The sequence below is a fragment of the Acipenser ruthenus genome, chromosome 8, assembly GCF_902713425.1.
Source record: "Acipenser ruthenus chromosome 8, fAciRut3.2 maternal haplotype, whole genome shotgun sequence".
In the NCBI taxonomy this organism is placed as follows: Eukaryota; Metazoa; Chordata; class Actinopteri; order Acipenseriformes; family Acipenseridae; genus Acipenser; species Acipenser ruthenus.
In genome coordinates this window covers 54,881,701-54,900,473 of record NC_081196.1, presented here as the reverse complement: position 1 = coordinate 54,900,473, position 18,773 = coordinate 54,881,701, and the positions used below count along the sequence as shown (strand labels likewise).

Sequence of the window (18,773 nt, the reverse complement as noted above, 5' to 3'; positions counted from 1 at the left end):
TTCCCGAACTGAAGAACAACTCTATGTAAGTAGATTTGTTTTAGTATTGCGTTATTATTTATTGTATTGAAAATACCCATGACACGACGTCGTTCACCGCTGGAATACTGAAGCCTGAAAGCTACCAGACCGCATATAGAATTCTGAGCACACCGCATTACTCATGGAATACTGAGGGAAAAGTTTGTATCCATTAGCAACAAAAAGTAGTGCTACATAAAATCACGCAACATACAAACAGAAAAAAACTTTTAAAATATATATTTTTTAACACAACCATTTTCTAATAGCAACAGAACCCACATAAGAAATGTCCCTTCTCGTTATGTTAAATGCCTGAGCCGATTTTTTTTTCCATCTGTGCAGCATTATAAATGTTTGTTGGGCAATTTAACAGTATACAAAGAGAATAAAAACAGCCGACTGCAAATGTTCACAGGTAGTGCATCTTAATCTGTAGTTAGATGGAGCTTGTAAGATTTAATGACAAGACTGTTTAGTTTTAATACTAAAACCATATATAAGTGTATGTATTCATATATAAATTACATTACGTGGTAATGACGTGCAGGAAAGTGCGATATTGTGTCTATTGGAAAATTCAGTTTCTTTACATTTTCATGTAGAATACATGTAATGTAAACATAATATTAACTGGTTCAATATTAAGCACCCTTTTCTTACTGTATACCAAGACAATTAACTTGTTAGACATCAAAAAATGAAGCACCTGCTTTATCTGCGCAGTGACAGATCTAAATTTACATGAAGTTTCAACATAGGCCCTTTTTTCACTTTATGTTGGGGAAGCACCTTCAGGACCAGTATAGAGTCTGCATTTGTTTAAAATATTAAAATAGTCTTGACTTAAATTTTTCTTAGTTTCAAATATCTCACTACCACAGTTTAATTGTATAAATCCTTCAGTCTTTAAATTGTGATGAGATGAGTTTAGAATCTATTACTAAAACCTGATTTCAGCCCACATAATCCTACCTATTAAATGTAGTCTACATAGAGTTGTCTCCATTAGTAAGATATTTATAGTTTTTGCTGAACTGCGTAGAAAATATCACAGGCCGATTAGGTTTTCATTTCCTATTCATTGCATTACTTTAAACAGTCACTCAAAACATCTTCATAAACACTTACTGGTAAATGGAAATTAGTTTAAGGTTTCATTTATATTTTAGTAGCTTAACTTTTTTCTTGTACTTATAGATTCTCTTTAGCTAAACCTAAACAATTCTTGGCACAATAAAAGGAGGATCAGTAATAATTTAAACAAAGTTAATAAACTATAAATGTACAACTAAGATTTGCATCCAATTAAACAGTATGAAAGTGACATATTTATGGATTTGCCTTTGTGACATGTGATCTGCTCTCACGTCAGTAAACATGGGACAATTCAGATGACTTTACGATAACCATGTTACACCATATTACCGTCAAACATGTTTGAAGTAATTACTTACTGTCACAATCATATTTGAATATTTGGCAGCTGTCTGTCTAATGCTTGTCGTGATCCTAATATCACCTACGTGGTCTACTCCAAATGGTGTGTTATTTGGGGTTTTGATTCCAGATGGATTTCAAAGAGATGACAGAAAGGTTAATGTACTGCAAATCTCCAAGTAGCTTTTGGCCCCTTGACATTTTGAAAACAGTAAGCTTGGTAAAATTATTGAGCTCAATTGAAGTACAAGGTGGAGAGTTTGGGATGTGTGAAATTAAATGTCATTCAAGCGTGGTAAACAAATAAGTGATTTCAGAACTGCAATGCATCAGGATGTTAATGCTTTAAAAAAAATATTGCCATCAAATGTAACTGTTGTCCCTAATCATTCATTCATCTTTTTTTTTTAAAGAGAGATCTGCGATGTATACATACAGGAACTTGAAAATGCTGCTAAAACAGGTTTTATATAGGACATGTTAAATAGTGTTGATAGTCTTATTGTTTAAGTACTGTGTAAAGTCCAGCTGCAGAGCGTTGTATAGACATGGCAAAACAACAACCAGGCTAATTCCCTACACTTTTCTCGCAGGCTGCATGGCCCACGCACAGAGCTACAGTACAGTCCAACACCACGCCTAGATGTTTCTCACTTGATTGTTTCCTCCAACGCCTCACTCTAATATAAATTCAATTCTTCCCTTTTAACACTCTCCTATTGATACGGATGTTACAGGCCCAGTCACGTACTCTATGCTCATTCTCTGCTTGTGATGGACACCAATACAACACAGCAACCCACAGGAATACAATGAGCCAACAAACACCCATTCATATACAGTAGCTCTGTAAACGACCCAATTCTAGTGCTCAAAAAACAGGAACCTGGGTATTCAATGGATTAGCTGTGTTTCAATAGGGGCCACATCCCAGCACCGTTACAGTATGTTTCATGACATTCATAATAATGAAGAATAATGAAGAAATCACCACATGGAAGTTCCTAACTCCCAGTAATTGTACAGCTCTGAACCACAAATCACCAAGCAGTGAAGCTTTTACACTGTATCCAGATATTTGTTTCCAATGCCTGCATATGATTTAAAGTTAAACTTGTTTGACTGGATAGTCTATTTAAATTCTTTGTAGCTTAAAGCAGTTGGCAATAACTTTCATGGTCATTTTTGCCTCCTCCATCTTCATTACAACTATGTTAACAGACCTGGTAACACCCTATGTAAGTATTAAGTGCTGTAGTACAGAATGTCGGCCTCCTTTTCATGTACTCTTGGCTGCCATTACTGCTTGCCCAGCATCTGGTCTGCCAGGATAAACTTCATGGATCGGATGGTGAATACTGAACGGCGTTTTAAGACTGGTGTTTAACGCTCGGGGTGGTCAATGTTTTTGGCCGTTTGCCTAAGCTTTGAGTCAGTGCGTTTTTTAAATATAAATATGACTATAGAAATATATTAACTATAGTGAGAGAATTGGCTGAAGCCTAACCTTCAAGCATACTATGAGTTTTGTTTTTCATTTGTGATTTCTCTCCTTTACTCGTTCTGATTTGTGATTAGGCCTCCTGGGATAAATGTATCTGCACTATTTCCCACCACCCACGGTTTTCATAGCCTTTCCACAACTTTTTCAACTAACAGCAAACTTTCTTTTGCTCACGTATATATTCACTGTGCTTGCATGGTATTTCAGCCACATTTAGAGAGAAAAATAATGTTTTTTTTTTTTTTTTTGACAGACAGATGACAGTGGACTGACAGAGACAGCATCACACTATGGTTGAAAAAGGGTTTACATTTTGAACAAGGTTCCTAATCAGTGCATAATACGAGAAATATACTAAATATAATAGTGACTGTTTGTTTTTGTTTTTGACCAGACCAAAGTTAAATAAAACAATCCACAAAAACACAGCAAACCAGGGGATTCATTTCTTAACTGTACTGTATACAAGATGTTTTTTTTTTTTATTTGTAGTGTAACAGATACAAGTTCCTTGCACTTTTTTATTGCAAGTTCAGTGTGGTTTTTGTAGCATGTAGAATTTAGAGAAACATTGCTTTTTAATTGTGTTTTCAAATTTTGTTCTTGAGATTTAATAGTTTGTTTTTTGTTTTGTTTTGTTTTTTTTAAACCAAACCAAACACTCCAGTAAAAAGACATGGATTACGAATGTCCTTCTTATAGATTAGTACTTTTTTCTGTATATTGTCTGGACAATAGAGTGATTTTGCTTAATACCAAGTTCAAAATACAGTATGATTATGCTTTGATGGGTGTGGAATTAAATCACAGTAAAAGTTCGATTTTCAAGAAGTGGGAATGCTTAGTGTTATCATAGATTATTGCACTTGGTCATACATTGAAAGATACCCAACTGTTGATATAAGATCAGTGCTCCGGATAACTGAACTCAGTAGAGCTGCTGAAGATAGTAACCAGCAGTGTACAATACTAACTTGCATCTTCTTTTTAGACTATCCCATGCTATACTAGCAATCACAGATTACATAAATGTTTTCCATGTCTTAATTATTGATGAGACACTGGGTTAAGAAAAAAAAAAAAAAAGCCAAGCTGGATTTTCTGTTATGAAGTCATAGAAATATTTGTGCTTGCAAAATGTTTTTTTGTGTAACAGAGTGCAATTATTTTAAATACTATTGAGGGAACGAGACACATGTTTTCATTATTATATATAATACTGCTGTGCTACACATTTAAATTAAATACAAAGTTAAACTGCTTTTACTTGCATGTGGGCATGCAGCTTAATGTTCTTCATCATGGTATGACTTGACTTGAAATATTTTCAATAATATTGGAATGATGCTATTTTAAACTGCAGAGCCACAAACAGTACCTATTTAGTTGCTTGCTAGTTTGATTGTAGGTTGCCCAGCACTGATATTCATCTGTCAAGGAGATCCATGAGCTGTATTTTATTTATGTTTCATCTTACTTTAATAGGTGCTTCTCGATATATATGTGAAGGCTGAATGTTGGCTGGTCAGCTTTTCAATAAGAAATAGCTAATTGTCCATTTAATGGCCAATGACCAACACTCTGCCAGCTGGCCATTCAGCTTTAAAACTGTTTTCTCTTGAAAAGTTGAATTGCTACCTGGCACCTTATTGGTTATTGCCCACTGACTTTTTAAATTAGTGCTGGGACAAATATCTGAATATTCAAACTTATATTTTTTGACATGTATTTGGATACAAAAATTAGATGTTCGTATTCACTAGAAATGACAATAATACCTTGCACTTATTTACTTGCAAATGAAAAAGAGCTCTGTGTGATGTGTGAGATTAATATATATATATAAAACATAAAAAAAAAACAACAAAAAAACACAGGATCAACACAGCAGCTCGAGCCTCTATTCAAAAGTTTTAGACAGCAAAAAGTAAACAAGTCAGATTATGCACTTGCACGCATACTGATCTCTAGGGAAAGCCATCTCAGTCAAAAAAGCATTGTACTGCTTTATAGTGAGTCAGACTCTCATGGGACAGAAAAAAGGCAAGCATGTCATTCTGAAATGCCTAGCTTAAACTGTGCCCAACTTGCTGGAAATGTTGTATAGTGATTTTTATAGAGATTGTACATACTATATATTTTTTGTTGTGACTTTCTGTTATGTGGAATGTAATAAACGAGAACTGAAACGGTGAGTTTTTTTCCCCCTTCATTTTACAATGGCATTTCCACGTTTGTTTTATTTGAAATGATTAAAGTTAAATTTCTGTTTTCGTTTGCTTGTTCAACTACAAAAAGGCACACGTAAACCTCATGTTATTACTTTATGAAAACGTGTCTATGGCCACTGTTTACCCCCCCCCCCCGCCCCTGCTGCTATGCTGTCTCTGCCTGCATTCTGAGCAGTATAATGGCTTTTATTACTTTTTGAAAACAAACAAATATCCGAACGAATATTTAAATTTATGAGCGAATATCCAAACATGAAAATCCCATGTTCATCCCAGCACTAAGATATATGGCTGTAGGACATTCAGAAGGCCAACTTTAGTCCCTTTAGTCCCCCTGTAGGTAAGTGGAAAAAATATAATGAAATATTATTTCATTATTTCATTATATTAAGAAGTTGCTGAATGGACCATATCTGACCTCTACACTCGCTGTGATTACAGTGATTGTAGAGCAGTCGTACATGTTACTACAAACTCCCAGGTGTGGGAGAGGCACGTCAGTTACAGCACTGTCAATACGATGTAATGGTGGTACTGTATATGCCATATCCAGTGGATTGCTACATGTGTAGCCTCCAATGAGGGAGCTCTGTGCCTGTATTGTAGGCAGGGCTGACCACCTATTTAAACAGTCAGAAGCTCTGCTTGACTTTTTGTTTCTTCTGTTTTACTGCATATAAACTAAAGGATATGTTATCACAGATTAAGAGTTGAAATGAAAGTAGATTATAAAACAGTGTATAGTTCAATACCTATTAATGATTTAGTGAAACTGGAAAATCTATTTTTTGTCAGCTAGTATTTATTTCTGTGTACTATTACATTATAGCTGTTCACAGTTATAAGGTTATAGTGTAAAGAGGAAATTCACATTCATGCTAATAAATGGTATTATTATTATTTTTTTTATTTCTTAGCAGACGCCCTTATCCAAGGCGACTTACAATTGTACAAGATATCACATTATACATTATTTCACATTATACAGATATCACATTATTTTACATACAATTACCCATTTATACAGTTGGGTTTTTACTGGAGCAATCTAGGTAAAGTACCTTGCTCAAGGGTACAACAGCAGTGTCCCCCACTGGGGATTGAACCCACAACCCTCCGGTCAAGAGTCCAGAGCCCTAACCACTACTCCACACTGCTGCCCTGTAAAGGGGTCCCCGGGTGGCCCACCTGGTAAAAGCATGGCCACGGTGTCCGGGGTGAGTTATACCGTCAGGGGTGCGCAGGTTTGCCTCTTGGCTGTGCAAAGTTTCCGGTATTCGCTGGGGATTCCAGAGGGAGCGTGTGATTGGCTCTGGCGCTCCCACGGGTTAGGGAGCCAAAACTGGAAGGGACTGTTTCTCCTCATCGGGCTACAGCGGACCCTACCAGCCAGGTGTCAAGTGAGCTCAGACGGACACCTGCAGGGCTGGCCTTTGTCCTCCAGAGGCCGGTAGCTCGCTGACATCCGCTCTCGAGATCCTGGGTGTATAAGAGGAAGCTGGCTCGGTCGTGCATGTTATAATGATGACAGCGTGTTTAATCTTTTTTGTGGTCCATGAAATGCTGCTGTGATGCAGAGTAATATTACAGTTAGATCATTTGAATAGCAACTGGGGATGTAAATCCTGACTAAAAGGTGAAAATAATAGATGGTGTAACATTGTCACTGCAACACTAACAGCAGCTTATATCATTTGAATAGGCTGTTAATAAAAACTGCATTAATGGCATCTTTCTTTTTAATTATATAAATGTACATTCAATAACTTTTATGATGCCCCACTAAGGAGTATACTGTCTCAGTTGTTACAGGGCAAATCGATTCCAATGTATGGCAGTTTGGACATGATAGAGACTGGCAGTGGGGATCTGCTGGACCAGGTCAGTGGAGACTGTGATGATGAAGATGGCTGTGCTGGATCAGGAAGTGGAGAAGTAAAGAAAGAGACCAAGATCTCCAAGTGTGAGTCTGAATATTCCATATTTAATATAGTGCCCGAAAAACAAAGCAGGTTTACTGAGACTGGTGTTTTATTTGACTGAAGAGTAACGTGTCTAACAAAAATGGGATGGCAAAAATAGAGGCTACCAAAAAACAACCTGATGAATAAACTTTCTAATAAGTATGATTAAAATGTGTTGACCCATCAATTGAGCTTGGGCCAAGAAAGACATGTATGCACTGGATATGTTATTATTCCCAGTATAAGTCAAATACGCCAAAACGTTTCTAGATCCCTGCATACATACAGGTAGGTTGGCTTAATGACTTTAGGTACTGTTGGTCATTCGAGCCCCACAGAGTCTGCCTACACACTGTCAGGTCCTTCATCACATTGTTTTAATGATTTCACAGCCAATAGCTGGGTGATTAGAAATACCTAATTGTAAGGAGACATGTCAGTACTGTTATTATCAACCAAGGTGTACCAATAACAACCTGAACAAACACCTCTGAGTCAGTGATAACTATAATGTCAACAATTAATATGTCAATCATTTTTATGCAAAGTTTCCTTTTTTATCTGGGTCATTCCAGTGCAACAATTGAATATTAAAAGTGTACTGAAATCTTGTGGAGGCTTGAATTTTAAATAGCCAAACAGTAGTACTGTATGCAGCCTGAAATCAAGACCACCCTCACCTTCCCGTTGTCCTGTGTGCAGATTTGTTTGGAAGGAGATTGATACTAGAGAGGTTTGAAAGTCATTTACAATAAGAGTGAAAAGCTTACAGAGACAGTGAGAGAGAGGAACAGTAGGCTGCCACCTTCAAACCTGTGAGATGGGAACAGATGGTGAACGCATCTTTATGACAACAAATAATTAAGAACTAAGTGTGCTTGAGGTAAGCTCACAAATATTAATTACAACAAAGTCATCACACTGATAGAATACTGTTTTCTGTGTCAGGATAGGTATGCCTTGAAGAGCAGTGCAAAGGTTGCGTAATGCATCCTCATAAGGTCAAGATGGACATTTCAAGCCATTATAATCTTTCAGTGCTGTCTTTGCTAATAAGGGTTTTGCTTTATATTCCAGCTGTTTCAAAATACACCTCAGTGGTTGGAACTTCGCAGGCTATATAAACATCCACCCAATACACAACATTTCAAAGAAGAAAGCTCACTGTGAATTACACACCAGGAAGAAAAAAAAGAAAACACAATCGTGTCTCTTCATTTTACACCTGAAAGGGCACTCCTTTCTGTGTTGTCAGAGAGGTGAAATACATTAGTTGTTTTAAACTGCAGTAAAGAATGAAAAAAGGAAAATGGAATTAACATCATTTTCCAACTTCTGATAGGACGGGAATGCATACCTTTTAAAAGTGTATGTTTTTGTCTCGCAGATAAATTACATTTTGTATTTCTTGTAAATGTATGGACTAGTGCATAGAAATAAGGTTTAATATTGATCTCTGCAGGTGCCTTATAAAAGTCTTGTTTTAACTGTAATCCAGACGCCCAGTTGTGCCGTGAACTAAAAAACGAACAGGCTCTTGTTTCTGTTCACTTCAGTTGGGATAATCAGCTTAAAATAAACACTCTGGTATGTCGTGAAAGTGTTTGTTTCAGTCTATGGAATGGAATGGTCAGAAGGGTGTAGTACTGGGGGGCTGGGACACAGTATGTTTTGCTTGCGTTTCGGATCAAATTAAAAGGAATTATTAGATCATTTCCATTAAAATTTTATGATGGTCCACATTACCTCCGTTTTTTCTTTTCTGGCTTAGGGCAGACATTTGAGACAGACTCCAGGGGCTGTATTCTGATCACAGTGCAAATACGAGTTTAAGCGCAAACTTGCCTCCGATTCTGTGGCGCAAAAATGAAGTGGAGACGTAAAAAACCCCACTGTGCTGAAATGGTATTCTGAAGACATGTCCTGCACCGTTATAGAGCGCCTGCCCCATCGCCACATGTCGGCATAGATTTCGGGGTGTGATATCATTAACATATTCGCCGGGCGATTCTGATGACAGTGCAGTGGGGTCCCAAATGACAATTGAACTCTGCGTTGATCCGCTGAAACCAGGTTTATTTAGTGGTACAATCAGGAACTTTAAGAATTTAACACACTGTAAAAAGCAAAGTAGTCCTAAGTAACAACTGCGTGCGCTTGGACTGACATAGAACGAGGAAATCAAAGAAAAAAAAGAACCGAAGACGAAAAGACAAAACGTAAGAAACGAACAATATTATTCGTAAATGAATAATAAACAAATATATGAATTTAAAAAAAAAATCCTCTTTTGCAGATGCAATGGAGTACTACATTTATTTTCACAAAGACTGTAGCAATTTATTTTCATGGCAATTATTACAAGTGAACATATTTACTTGCAGTATATGGAGAGCAGCATAACAACAGCACCACTTCTGTATCTGTATGTGTACAGTATGTCTGATCTTTCTTTCCCTGGTTGTTGCTAGTGCTGTGAGTGTGTGTGTGTGTGTGTATCGTGTAGGGCTTCTGTTTTTTAGGTTTTATTAATTGTATTTTTCGGTGCTTATTTTGAGCTATTTTCGAGTTTTATGTAAATCGTTTTTTTCGGGGCATTCGTTTTTGATATACTGTCTGAAATTAGTGTTTTCGGTTCCTTTTCAAAATGCTTGAGCGTTTTGTATAGCAGTAACTCGACAGTACTTGCACACATAAGTTGTACCTTCTTTCCTTTGCTGTCTTCCACAAAGAAATCTCTATGGTCACAGGCACATTATTCTGGGGTTTTTGTGTGTAGGCATTTTTGTACATTTCGCCACAATTCTGTTTTAAATCCTCCATATTTTAACTGTAATACAGGTTTAAATCCCGCTAACAAGCCTCCGTCCCGATTGTAATCTCGTTTTAAATCTCGCAAGCGGAGTCTCCAATAGAAACGTAGGAATGTGCTGTCACTCAGTAGTTGGGGCGGGTTTAAAGTATTCAGAACGAATCAATAATGTGTAAAAAATAATGTAATTGTATGTAAAAATAACGTAATATCTTGTAACAATTGCAAGTCGCCCTAGATAAGGGTGTCTGATAAGAAATAAAAATAATAATAAAAAATAATAATAATAATAATGATAGATGCAAGTCAGGAAGGCGGGACATTGCCCAGCAGCATTGGGAAATGTATTTATTATTATTTTTGTAGTAGGTGTTTATTGGCTATCCACCGATTTCATTTTTTTTGTATCGGGGGTGTTTTATCGGATTTAATCGGTTAAAACCGAAAATCAGAATCCCTAATCATATGCAACTTTAAACGCGTTAACTGCTGTGTAAACTTAACACAATGTATTTGCTTTTCTGTGATTGAAATAAGTCTCTACTATTGGCAGACCTGAAACAAGATATCGGTTTAGCTGCCTGATAATGTATGAGCTTAATTACTTTGAAACATTCTATAACAAATTAGAAAATGGATTGGAGATTTCCTTTAACCTGACTGGTCAATATGAGGGTTTAAATCTCTGATGAAGGACCTCGAATGTTATCTTTCAAACTATGGGCCGGACCAAATCAAACCCTGATCTCTCTTGCGAAAGAGTGTTTATGCGATAATATCGCTAGTTTCCATATTCAATCCGCAACAGCAACATGAAAACAGCTGTTGACCAATCCCCAGCCGGTATTTGTGACATTTTGAACGTGCGGAAACGAGGTGGTAACATGTGAAAAGGCTGAAGACAGCCAGGGCAGAAAACAAAATAAAATACATATCAGTGTTGTACTACTGTTTCGTTTGAATATCAGTGAATGAATGCTATTACATACAACCACTACTAGTAGTAATAATAATAAAAATACGTTTAATAATAATAATAATAATAACAATTATCTGGTTTTATTTCTATTGTGTAAAATATTGAAAAATACGGACGTTTGAAATAAAACACACACACACTTGGCAATTACCTCGTTTCCACGACGTCTGCAGCATTGTGCTGCATTGTTCTGTCACTGTTATGAAAGCGTGCCAATTGTTTTTAAGATTTTTGTAAAAATCCATAACGTGCCCTGGCTTGTGTCAGCACCATGCAATGCCAGCATCCTCATACCCAACTGGCACGGTGCTGTATAGTAACTGAACAAGAACGAAGATTAAAAAAAAAAAAAAAAAAGCTTAACAAAGAAACTCCGTGCGAGTATTATAAAATGAAAATGCTGATAAAAAGGAAAAACAAAGAAAAAACTTGGGGTGAATAGAACATCCAAAAACCAAAGTAACACTGTCGCCAGGACCATATATAATAAGAAGTCGAATGAAATGCTATCCAGTGCCAAAAAAATTGGGTACTTGTATTTATTATTATTATTATTATTATTATTATTATTATTATTATTATTATTATTATTATTTATTTTTTTTGTCGAAAACCCAAAGCAAATTTTAAAACTTAATCTTCCTCTTTATAGGTAAAACTAAACGTTAATATCTTTAAAGCGGTTAAAACATTCATACTTTCTTTATTAGTATTCTAGTTTGTTTACATTTGTTAGCCTTGTGTTTGATCGACGTTCAATGTAATGGAGCACTGTGCCTTTAAGAAATGAATAATTTGAACAGAGGTAGGTGACGTCACAGATGACATGTGAATATGTCCATGGACCGTCCGTAGTTGTAGCTTACTACAAAGATAAGAAATAAAAGAAAATATATCTAAAAAGCTTTACCATCACTGAAAGAGACACTGCTTCAAGCAAACCTCTCCGTGAGTAGAAAAGAGTTTATTGTTTGTACGTATTAAAGAAATAATACGTGTTACTTTATTAAACATTTAACTCGAACTGTGGCAAAAAAAAAAAGTAGGCTAAAGAAGTCTTGTGCGTGTTTCGTTTAAGGGTGCAACAAACATAACATATATTAGAACAATAGGAATAATACATATACTAATATTGGATACTGTCAATTATTAATTTTAAATTATTCAGTGCTGTGTGCAAGTGTTCATTAAATGAGGTCAGTGGAGCGTCTTGAGGCATGGAATTGAGCCAGGACCAACCTGCTAATCGCACTTAACAAAACTGTATTTAATAGAGTTTTCTTTTTTTGTAAGCAAGTATCTTATTTCTTCTACTCATAAAAAGAAAACGCTATTAAATACAGTTTTGTTAAGTGCGATTAGCGGGTTTTCAAAGTTCTCAACCCACTTGTAGTCAGCGATAGCTGCTTTTTGAAGGGCGAAAAGGGCTTGTTTTGGTTTCGCGAGATTTCGCTTGGAATTTGTCTTGTGTTTTCTTACCGCGAATGCTTTCGCATCCTCGTTCGCTAAGTGCTAACTTTGATTTGGTCCGGCCCTATGTTTAATCATTGTTACAAATCAATCCGCCCGAAAATACGTAAATACAGTATTCATGTATTTTTCCTTTTGCCTGCTTGTTGAAAGTTTCCATTCTTGTAGTGCACACGCCCTCTGAATGTTGTCTGTCAATGTATAATATTCTGCTTCCTCACTGTCCTATCTATTATTTAAATTTAGTATAGCAAATAAAGATAAAAAAATAAAATAATCGAGAAAGTGTTTGCTGTCAGCAGCAATACAGTAACCACAATACTATAGCAACTAGTCTCTGTTTTGAATGAGAAGTTGAAACAACTGCAAGCAGTCTGATTAGTTTCAGCAACTTTATTCAAGCATATCACAGTAACAACACAGGCGCGTCACATCTTTTCTAAAGCCAGGAGAAGGATGCTTTGACTTTATGAACACACACTGTGAACAAGTAACTGAACAAACAGCACGATCAGGATTAACACATAATGCAGAGAACTAGATCATTTTTAATTACTAAAACTTGTTGTTTTATTTATTTTGCTAATAAATGTTAGGACCTCATGGGACCCCAGTAATAGGTCTTCCGCTATTCCTAATCTACTTTACTGACTTAGATTCTGGTATAGTAAGCAAACTTGTTAAATTTGCAGACGACACAAAAATAGGAGGAGTGGCAAACACTGTTGCAGCAACAAAGGTCATTCAAAATGATCTAGACAGCATTCAGAACTGGGCAGACACATGACAAATGACATTTAATAGAGAAAAGTGTAAGGTACTGCATGCAGGCAATAAAAATGTGCATTATAAATAAATGGGAGATACTGAAATTGAAGAAGGAATCTATGAAAAAGACCTAGGAGTTTATGTTGACTCAGAAATGTCTTCATCTAGACAATGTGGGGAAGCTATGAAAAAAGGCCAACAAGATGCTCGGATATATTGTGAAAAGTGTTGAATTTAAATCAAGGGAAGTAATGTTAAAACTTTACAATGCATTAGTAAGACCTCATCTAGAATATTGTGTTCAGTTCTGGTCACCGAATGGACTCCTCTCGTTTGTAAACTTTCTTATGTATCTTAAATACTGAAATGTACACAAATGCATGAACATGCACTCAAATGCAAATAAAAAAAAAAAAAAAGTTAGCTGTACTTTTATACTTTACATGACCTTTTCACAAATGGGGGGAGGGGGTGGACAGGGGACGGTTGGGCTCCAGGAAATATTCCATGAGAATTAAAGCCCTGGTTATATTGAAACTCTAGTACATTACAAGCTCAGAAGGAACGTGATGCGGTACTCCATGTCCCACTAGAAAATGAATCAGCTGCTGCTACTGGTAGACAGATCAGGGAGGGTAGTAAGGATTTTACACTTTACATGTAGTAATGTCAATGCCATTTACTATACAAGGTCGTGAAGCATGGTTTATGTATTCTCTTGGAGATCTACTACTGGCAGACGTGTTTAACTTTAACCACTGCGTCTGCGATTGCACTCGTTTCATCAGAATCGAGCCCCAGATGTTGCAAACCCGGGTGACATTCTTGGTCTATACAACAGAAAAAATAAACTTTTCCAAATAAACAGCAACTACGTTGAGTCTGTTTTAATTTGGTTTGCACCTACAGTACTGTTGGGAATTAGCCACTTAGAACCTCCCAAACACTTAGCAGCAAAACCAGTAAATCATCACGCCTTAACCAGATGACAATCTGTAGCATGTACACATGACTGTTAAATACAGCCAGGGTTTACTTTTTAACTATGGCACTGATATTCTTAATGCAGCTTAAAAGGATTACCACATTTTTAGGGTAAAGTTGCTATTTTCATTATTACAGTGTTTGTTTCCAGTAATTCTTTCAAAAAATAGAAAAAAAAGGTAAGCATTACCAATAAGGAGATAAAAGATAATTGAGTGTTCCCTAATGCATCTTATGATTGCAAGAAGCATTAGGGAACACTCAATTAGAGGCATATTTACTAATCAAAGCATCACTGTTTATGGCAGAGAAACGTATGTTTTACTTCATCAACTGATTGCTTGTGTCTAATTTTGTAACAATTGTCTGGGGCTACATGTAAAATGATCCTTTTGAATCATTTGTAAACGTCAAGCTTGTACAGTACAACCTCGCTATAACGAGCCTGTTGGGATCCAAGCCTTTTGTTTGTTATATCGAGGGGTTTGCTATAGTGAAAGGACAATCAAAATGAACAATACACTGTTGGGGTAAGTTAATGAGATGAGATTGTGAATAAAAGTAGAATTACATGTACCTGTTCGTCTCATGTATGCAGAATTCTGCCTTTGCTTTATCCTATTCGTTAAAGAATTCAAACGCAGTATAAAAAGCAAAAATCCCAAATTGAAGCTGAACTTTTTATTCAAAATCAATCTGACATGAATCGTTTCAAAGTGCAGCAAATCTTAATCCAACATGTAAGAATCCCAGACTGAGTTTTTATTCCAAATCAACCGGACATAAAAAGTTTGACATGAAAAGTTAATCAGATCCTCAAGTTTTTTTTTTCTTTAATCAATTTTGCTTTACCACATGGTTGCTGAACAAGCCAAAAAACAGAGTGCTTTAACAACCTATATTCAAGACAGAGACATGCCTGCGTTACTCCTTTTTTCAAACGATCAATATCATTTCCAGCTTAGTTGCAACATGAAATGATTTTCGTTTTGGAGGCAGTTACACAGTATGTGCTTTTTATTAAGACAAAAGAGTTTACTTCACTGTGGAGGTGACATCCCGTGCATACAGACCGGGATGTTGACAGTATGTCTTTTATATTATCTTTATTTTTTAAATTTTTATTTGGGGTCCAGGGGCCAGGTTCGTTATAGATGAAGGTTTGTAATAGTGAAGGGTGTTATAGTGAGGGTGTACTGTATCTAGTTTGGCAAGATATTTAAATGTAGAATTGTATTTAAAACAGCTGAAAATCTGTAAAATAAATAAATAAATACTTTTTGATTGCATTACAATAAAGTACTTACACAGAAACATGTTTTATTAGCAGTGTATCATATGCAACATTATACATATTGTAGCGAAATAGGTTAACGCAGGCAGGCGCATCACACAGGGCAAGGCAATCCACACACAGGCGGAGCACGGGCACGAACCCGGGACCTCTCACACTAAAGCATAGCGCCAATACTGCTGTGCAAAAGAGACAGCAAGGAGAGTATGTCGGGCTCATGTCTTGTGATTGATTGTGTGTGATTACGTCACCTACCCGCCCAGCTGCTGCCTTCCCCCGTGCACGCTACAATATTATACATTTCCTGGACCGCCAGTCCGGTTTTAAGCAGAGCAATCATTATGCCCCCTTTAGAACCTTGTAACTCACTTTGAATGGTAACATACATTTTAAACAGCTTAACCCGCCAGTCCAAAATCTACCTTAAAAACACATACTAATGTATTCATGCATTTTTTGGTTTTATAATGGCATTATATCCTTAACAGGAGTAATTACCTGTAAATAACTGACACCAAACACCCTTCAGGACACCAAACACCAGGCACAGTCAATTATATAGAAGGTAATGATCACTGTGTCAGACATTGATCCTTAAAAAGTGCAGACTAATTAGTGAACAACAACATAAACTTTTTTTTTTAATTTAGTTGTCGCCAATTATTTTTTATTGTTTTCTCCCCAATTTAGTAATGTCCAATTATTTTTAGGCTCAGCACACCACTACCACCCCTGCGCTGAATCGGGAGCAGCGAAGACGAACACACGCTGTCCTCCGAAGCGTGTGCCGTCAGCCGACCGCTTTTTTCACACTGCAGACTCACTATGCAGCCACCCAGAGCTACAGCATCGGAGGACAACGCAGCCCTGGGCAGCTTAAAGGCAAGCCCGCAGGCGCCCGACCAGACCACAGGGGACGCTGGTGCGCGGTGAGCCAAGGACCTAGCCCTCCCTCCCCCTGGGCGGCCCTCGGCCAATTGAGCGCCGCCCACTGGGAGCTCCCATCCTCGGTCGGCAAAGGAATAGCCTGGACTCGAACTCGCGCCGTCCAGACTATAGGGCGCATTCTGCAGTCCACACGTAGTGCCTTTACTGGATGCGCCACTCGGGAGCCCCAACAACATAAACTTTTACAAGAGGGCAAGGGGGCTTTCTTTGCAGTGATCTTGAATATAAATCATTTTCTACCAGAGAGAGCTAAACCGTTTGGAGATAAAGCTATTCATTTTCATTAAATCTTCTGCTGCCACAGTGGTGGAATATTATCAGTCTGCCACATTGTTACAGAAGGGAACAGGTTTGAGCATGTCCCATATTAAACTAGCACTATTTTAAACTATTAACAATCACTGGTGTTAGAAAACACACACACACACACACAGAGAACAGGCAGCAAGACCTTCTTTTCTTTCTTTTTTTTTTTTATATCAGAGCAATTTAGGCACTGCACCCTGGAGCAGTAACGGTATCTTGTAGGCAGTTTGAATAAAGGCATGTGTCAGACATTATTGGCAGCTAAAAGGACACAAATTGATTTCCTGCAAAGACATACAATGGGAGGAAGTAGACTGAGCCCTTTTTAGAAAGTTCTTCATTAATTAATTGACAGTCTCAGATGAGATACAATGATATGAATCCCTGATAATTCATCTCAGATGAGCACCGTAATGAGTGCTGAAGGTGAGCTTTCTCACAAGAGCTGTAATGAAGCAGCATAGCATTATCGATAAGGCTAAACTAGGCGTAGAGTTGTATTTTGGCTGCGACACTTTTCTACATATGGTAATTTGTTTGCCTGCCTGTGTAACCCAATAATAACTGATTGTATGCCATTAGGGTGGAGGTACAGATATTGTCTGATTATATAACAATTATATAAATGCTACTGTGTTGCTATGTAAGGAAATGATTTCAGAACAGGCAGGAAACATTCTAAAAAAGAAATAGTAAGCTGATTAATAACAGACCTGCTAACTAAATTCTGTGCCAGAGATTACCCTCCTAATGGCATTGCTACAGACGGATCAATTGAGACGTGGGTGGACTAAGCTGGCAGTCAAGGCTTTCCAACTGTATTGCAAAGGGTACAATTAATGTTTCACACACACACTGACAGGTTGAAGTGGAGACTAATCTGTTTGGGAAAAAAATGTAGCATATGTCTCCAATTTCAGGCTCTGGTAATGAATCTCCAACTATGATTTAAGTGCAAGGAGTTGTACTGGTGCCCGGTGGGGTTATAGTCCAGAAATGAGTAATTGAGAGAGTAAAACAATTAAATATTCAGCCCCACGTCTACATGCTGCAATCAAATGCCACCCTGATAAAAGGATCATGCCCATGCCTTTTTAACTAACAGTCCCATATTCTCTGCGCATCACAAAATATTGTGAATTAATCATAACAATCATCATTAAAACTGTTCTGCGGGTCACGGCATGGAAACGTTATGACAGGTCAGTATAATCTAGGAGTATGCCCATCTGCATTAACTCATTATACCATTACCCAGGATAACTTTTCAGTTCTAAGAAGTTCACAATAAATATGAATTCAGGATCCCAGGAAACTCATAAGAAAGCTGAAAGTTCAGTTAGTTGGTGCATTTGTATCTTTTTGATTCCATAGCTTTATGAAAACAAAATTGATTTTGAAAAAAAAAAAAAAAAAAAAAACCTAAGATTTTGAAGTGTAGAATCTGGGGATATTATTTCACTTAAAAATACCAGTTTATTAAGAACAATAAACTCTGTATTTTTATCCAATTGTTGAAAGAAAAACAATCCATTTGAATGTTACAAAAAGAGAAATAAACAACTTGTATTATATAACTGAGTTGTTTGGTTTTAGTTTTGATTTTCTTGACTTCTCTTTTAAAACACAGGCGTTCATTAGAAACTGGAGTAGATGCTTTGCAAGTACAGTTTATGTAGTCCTGCAGACAAATGTTTCGGCTAATGCCCTTCGTGTAGTTTTTTTTTTTTTTTACCATAGCAATCTAAGTATATTTTAACATAACACTGTGCCAGAAAGAAATTACCTATATGATTAGGACTAATGGTATTGATATTTCACAAATATCAATGTTGTTCCTGTCAATGTTTAGCAGAAAGGAATACTATATGATTTGTACATTTAAGCAAGCAAACTGGTATAGTTTTTCAACACAAACCAGCACAAATAAGCATAATGCTGCCATCATTATATCCCCCCGAGCAATGATACAGAGATTAGAATCAGGGTACTTGATGTCCCTAATTAAGGAGTATTAATTATAATATCAAAGTTAAGCCTTGGTCTTTGAAA

The 18,773-nt window shown here is 36.8% G+C and overlaps 1 protein-coding gene across 2 annotated transcripts in view; it reads left to right on the top strand.

Moving 5' to 3' along the window:
• The window catches only part of LOC117407350 (glypican-5-like), a 201,419-nt gene that overhangs the window by 112,244 nt on the left and 70,402 nt on the right, over positions 1-18,773 (top strand). The window contains exon 7 of one of the 2 annotated variants that reach the window (XM_034012293.3): positions 7,000-7,159. In XM_034012293.3, the coding sequence (XP_033868184.2) occupies positions 7,000-7,159 (160 nt within the window). Of the gene's footprint in view, positions 1-3,218; positions 3,317-6,999; positions 7,160-18,773 lie in introns of those variants that run through there. The other variant, XM_059029300.1, reaches the window with a different exon arrangement.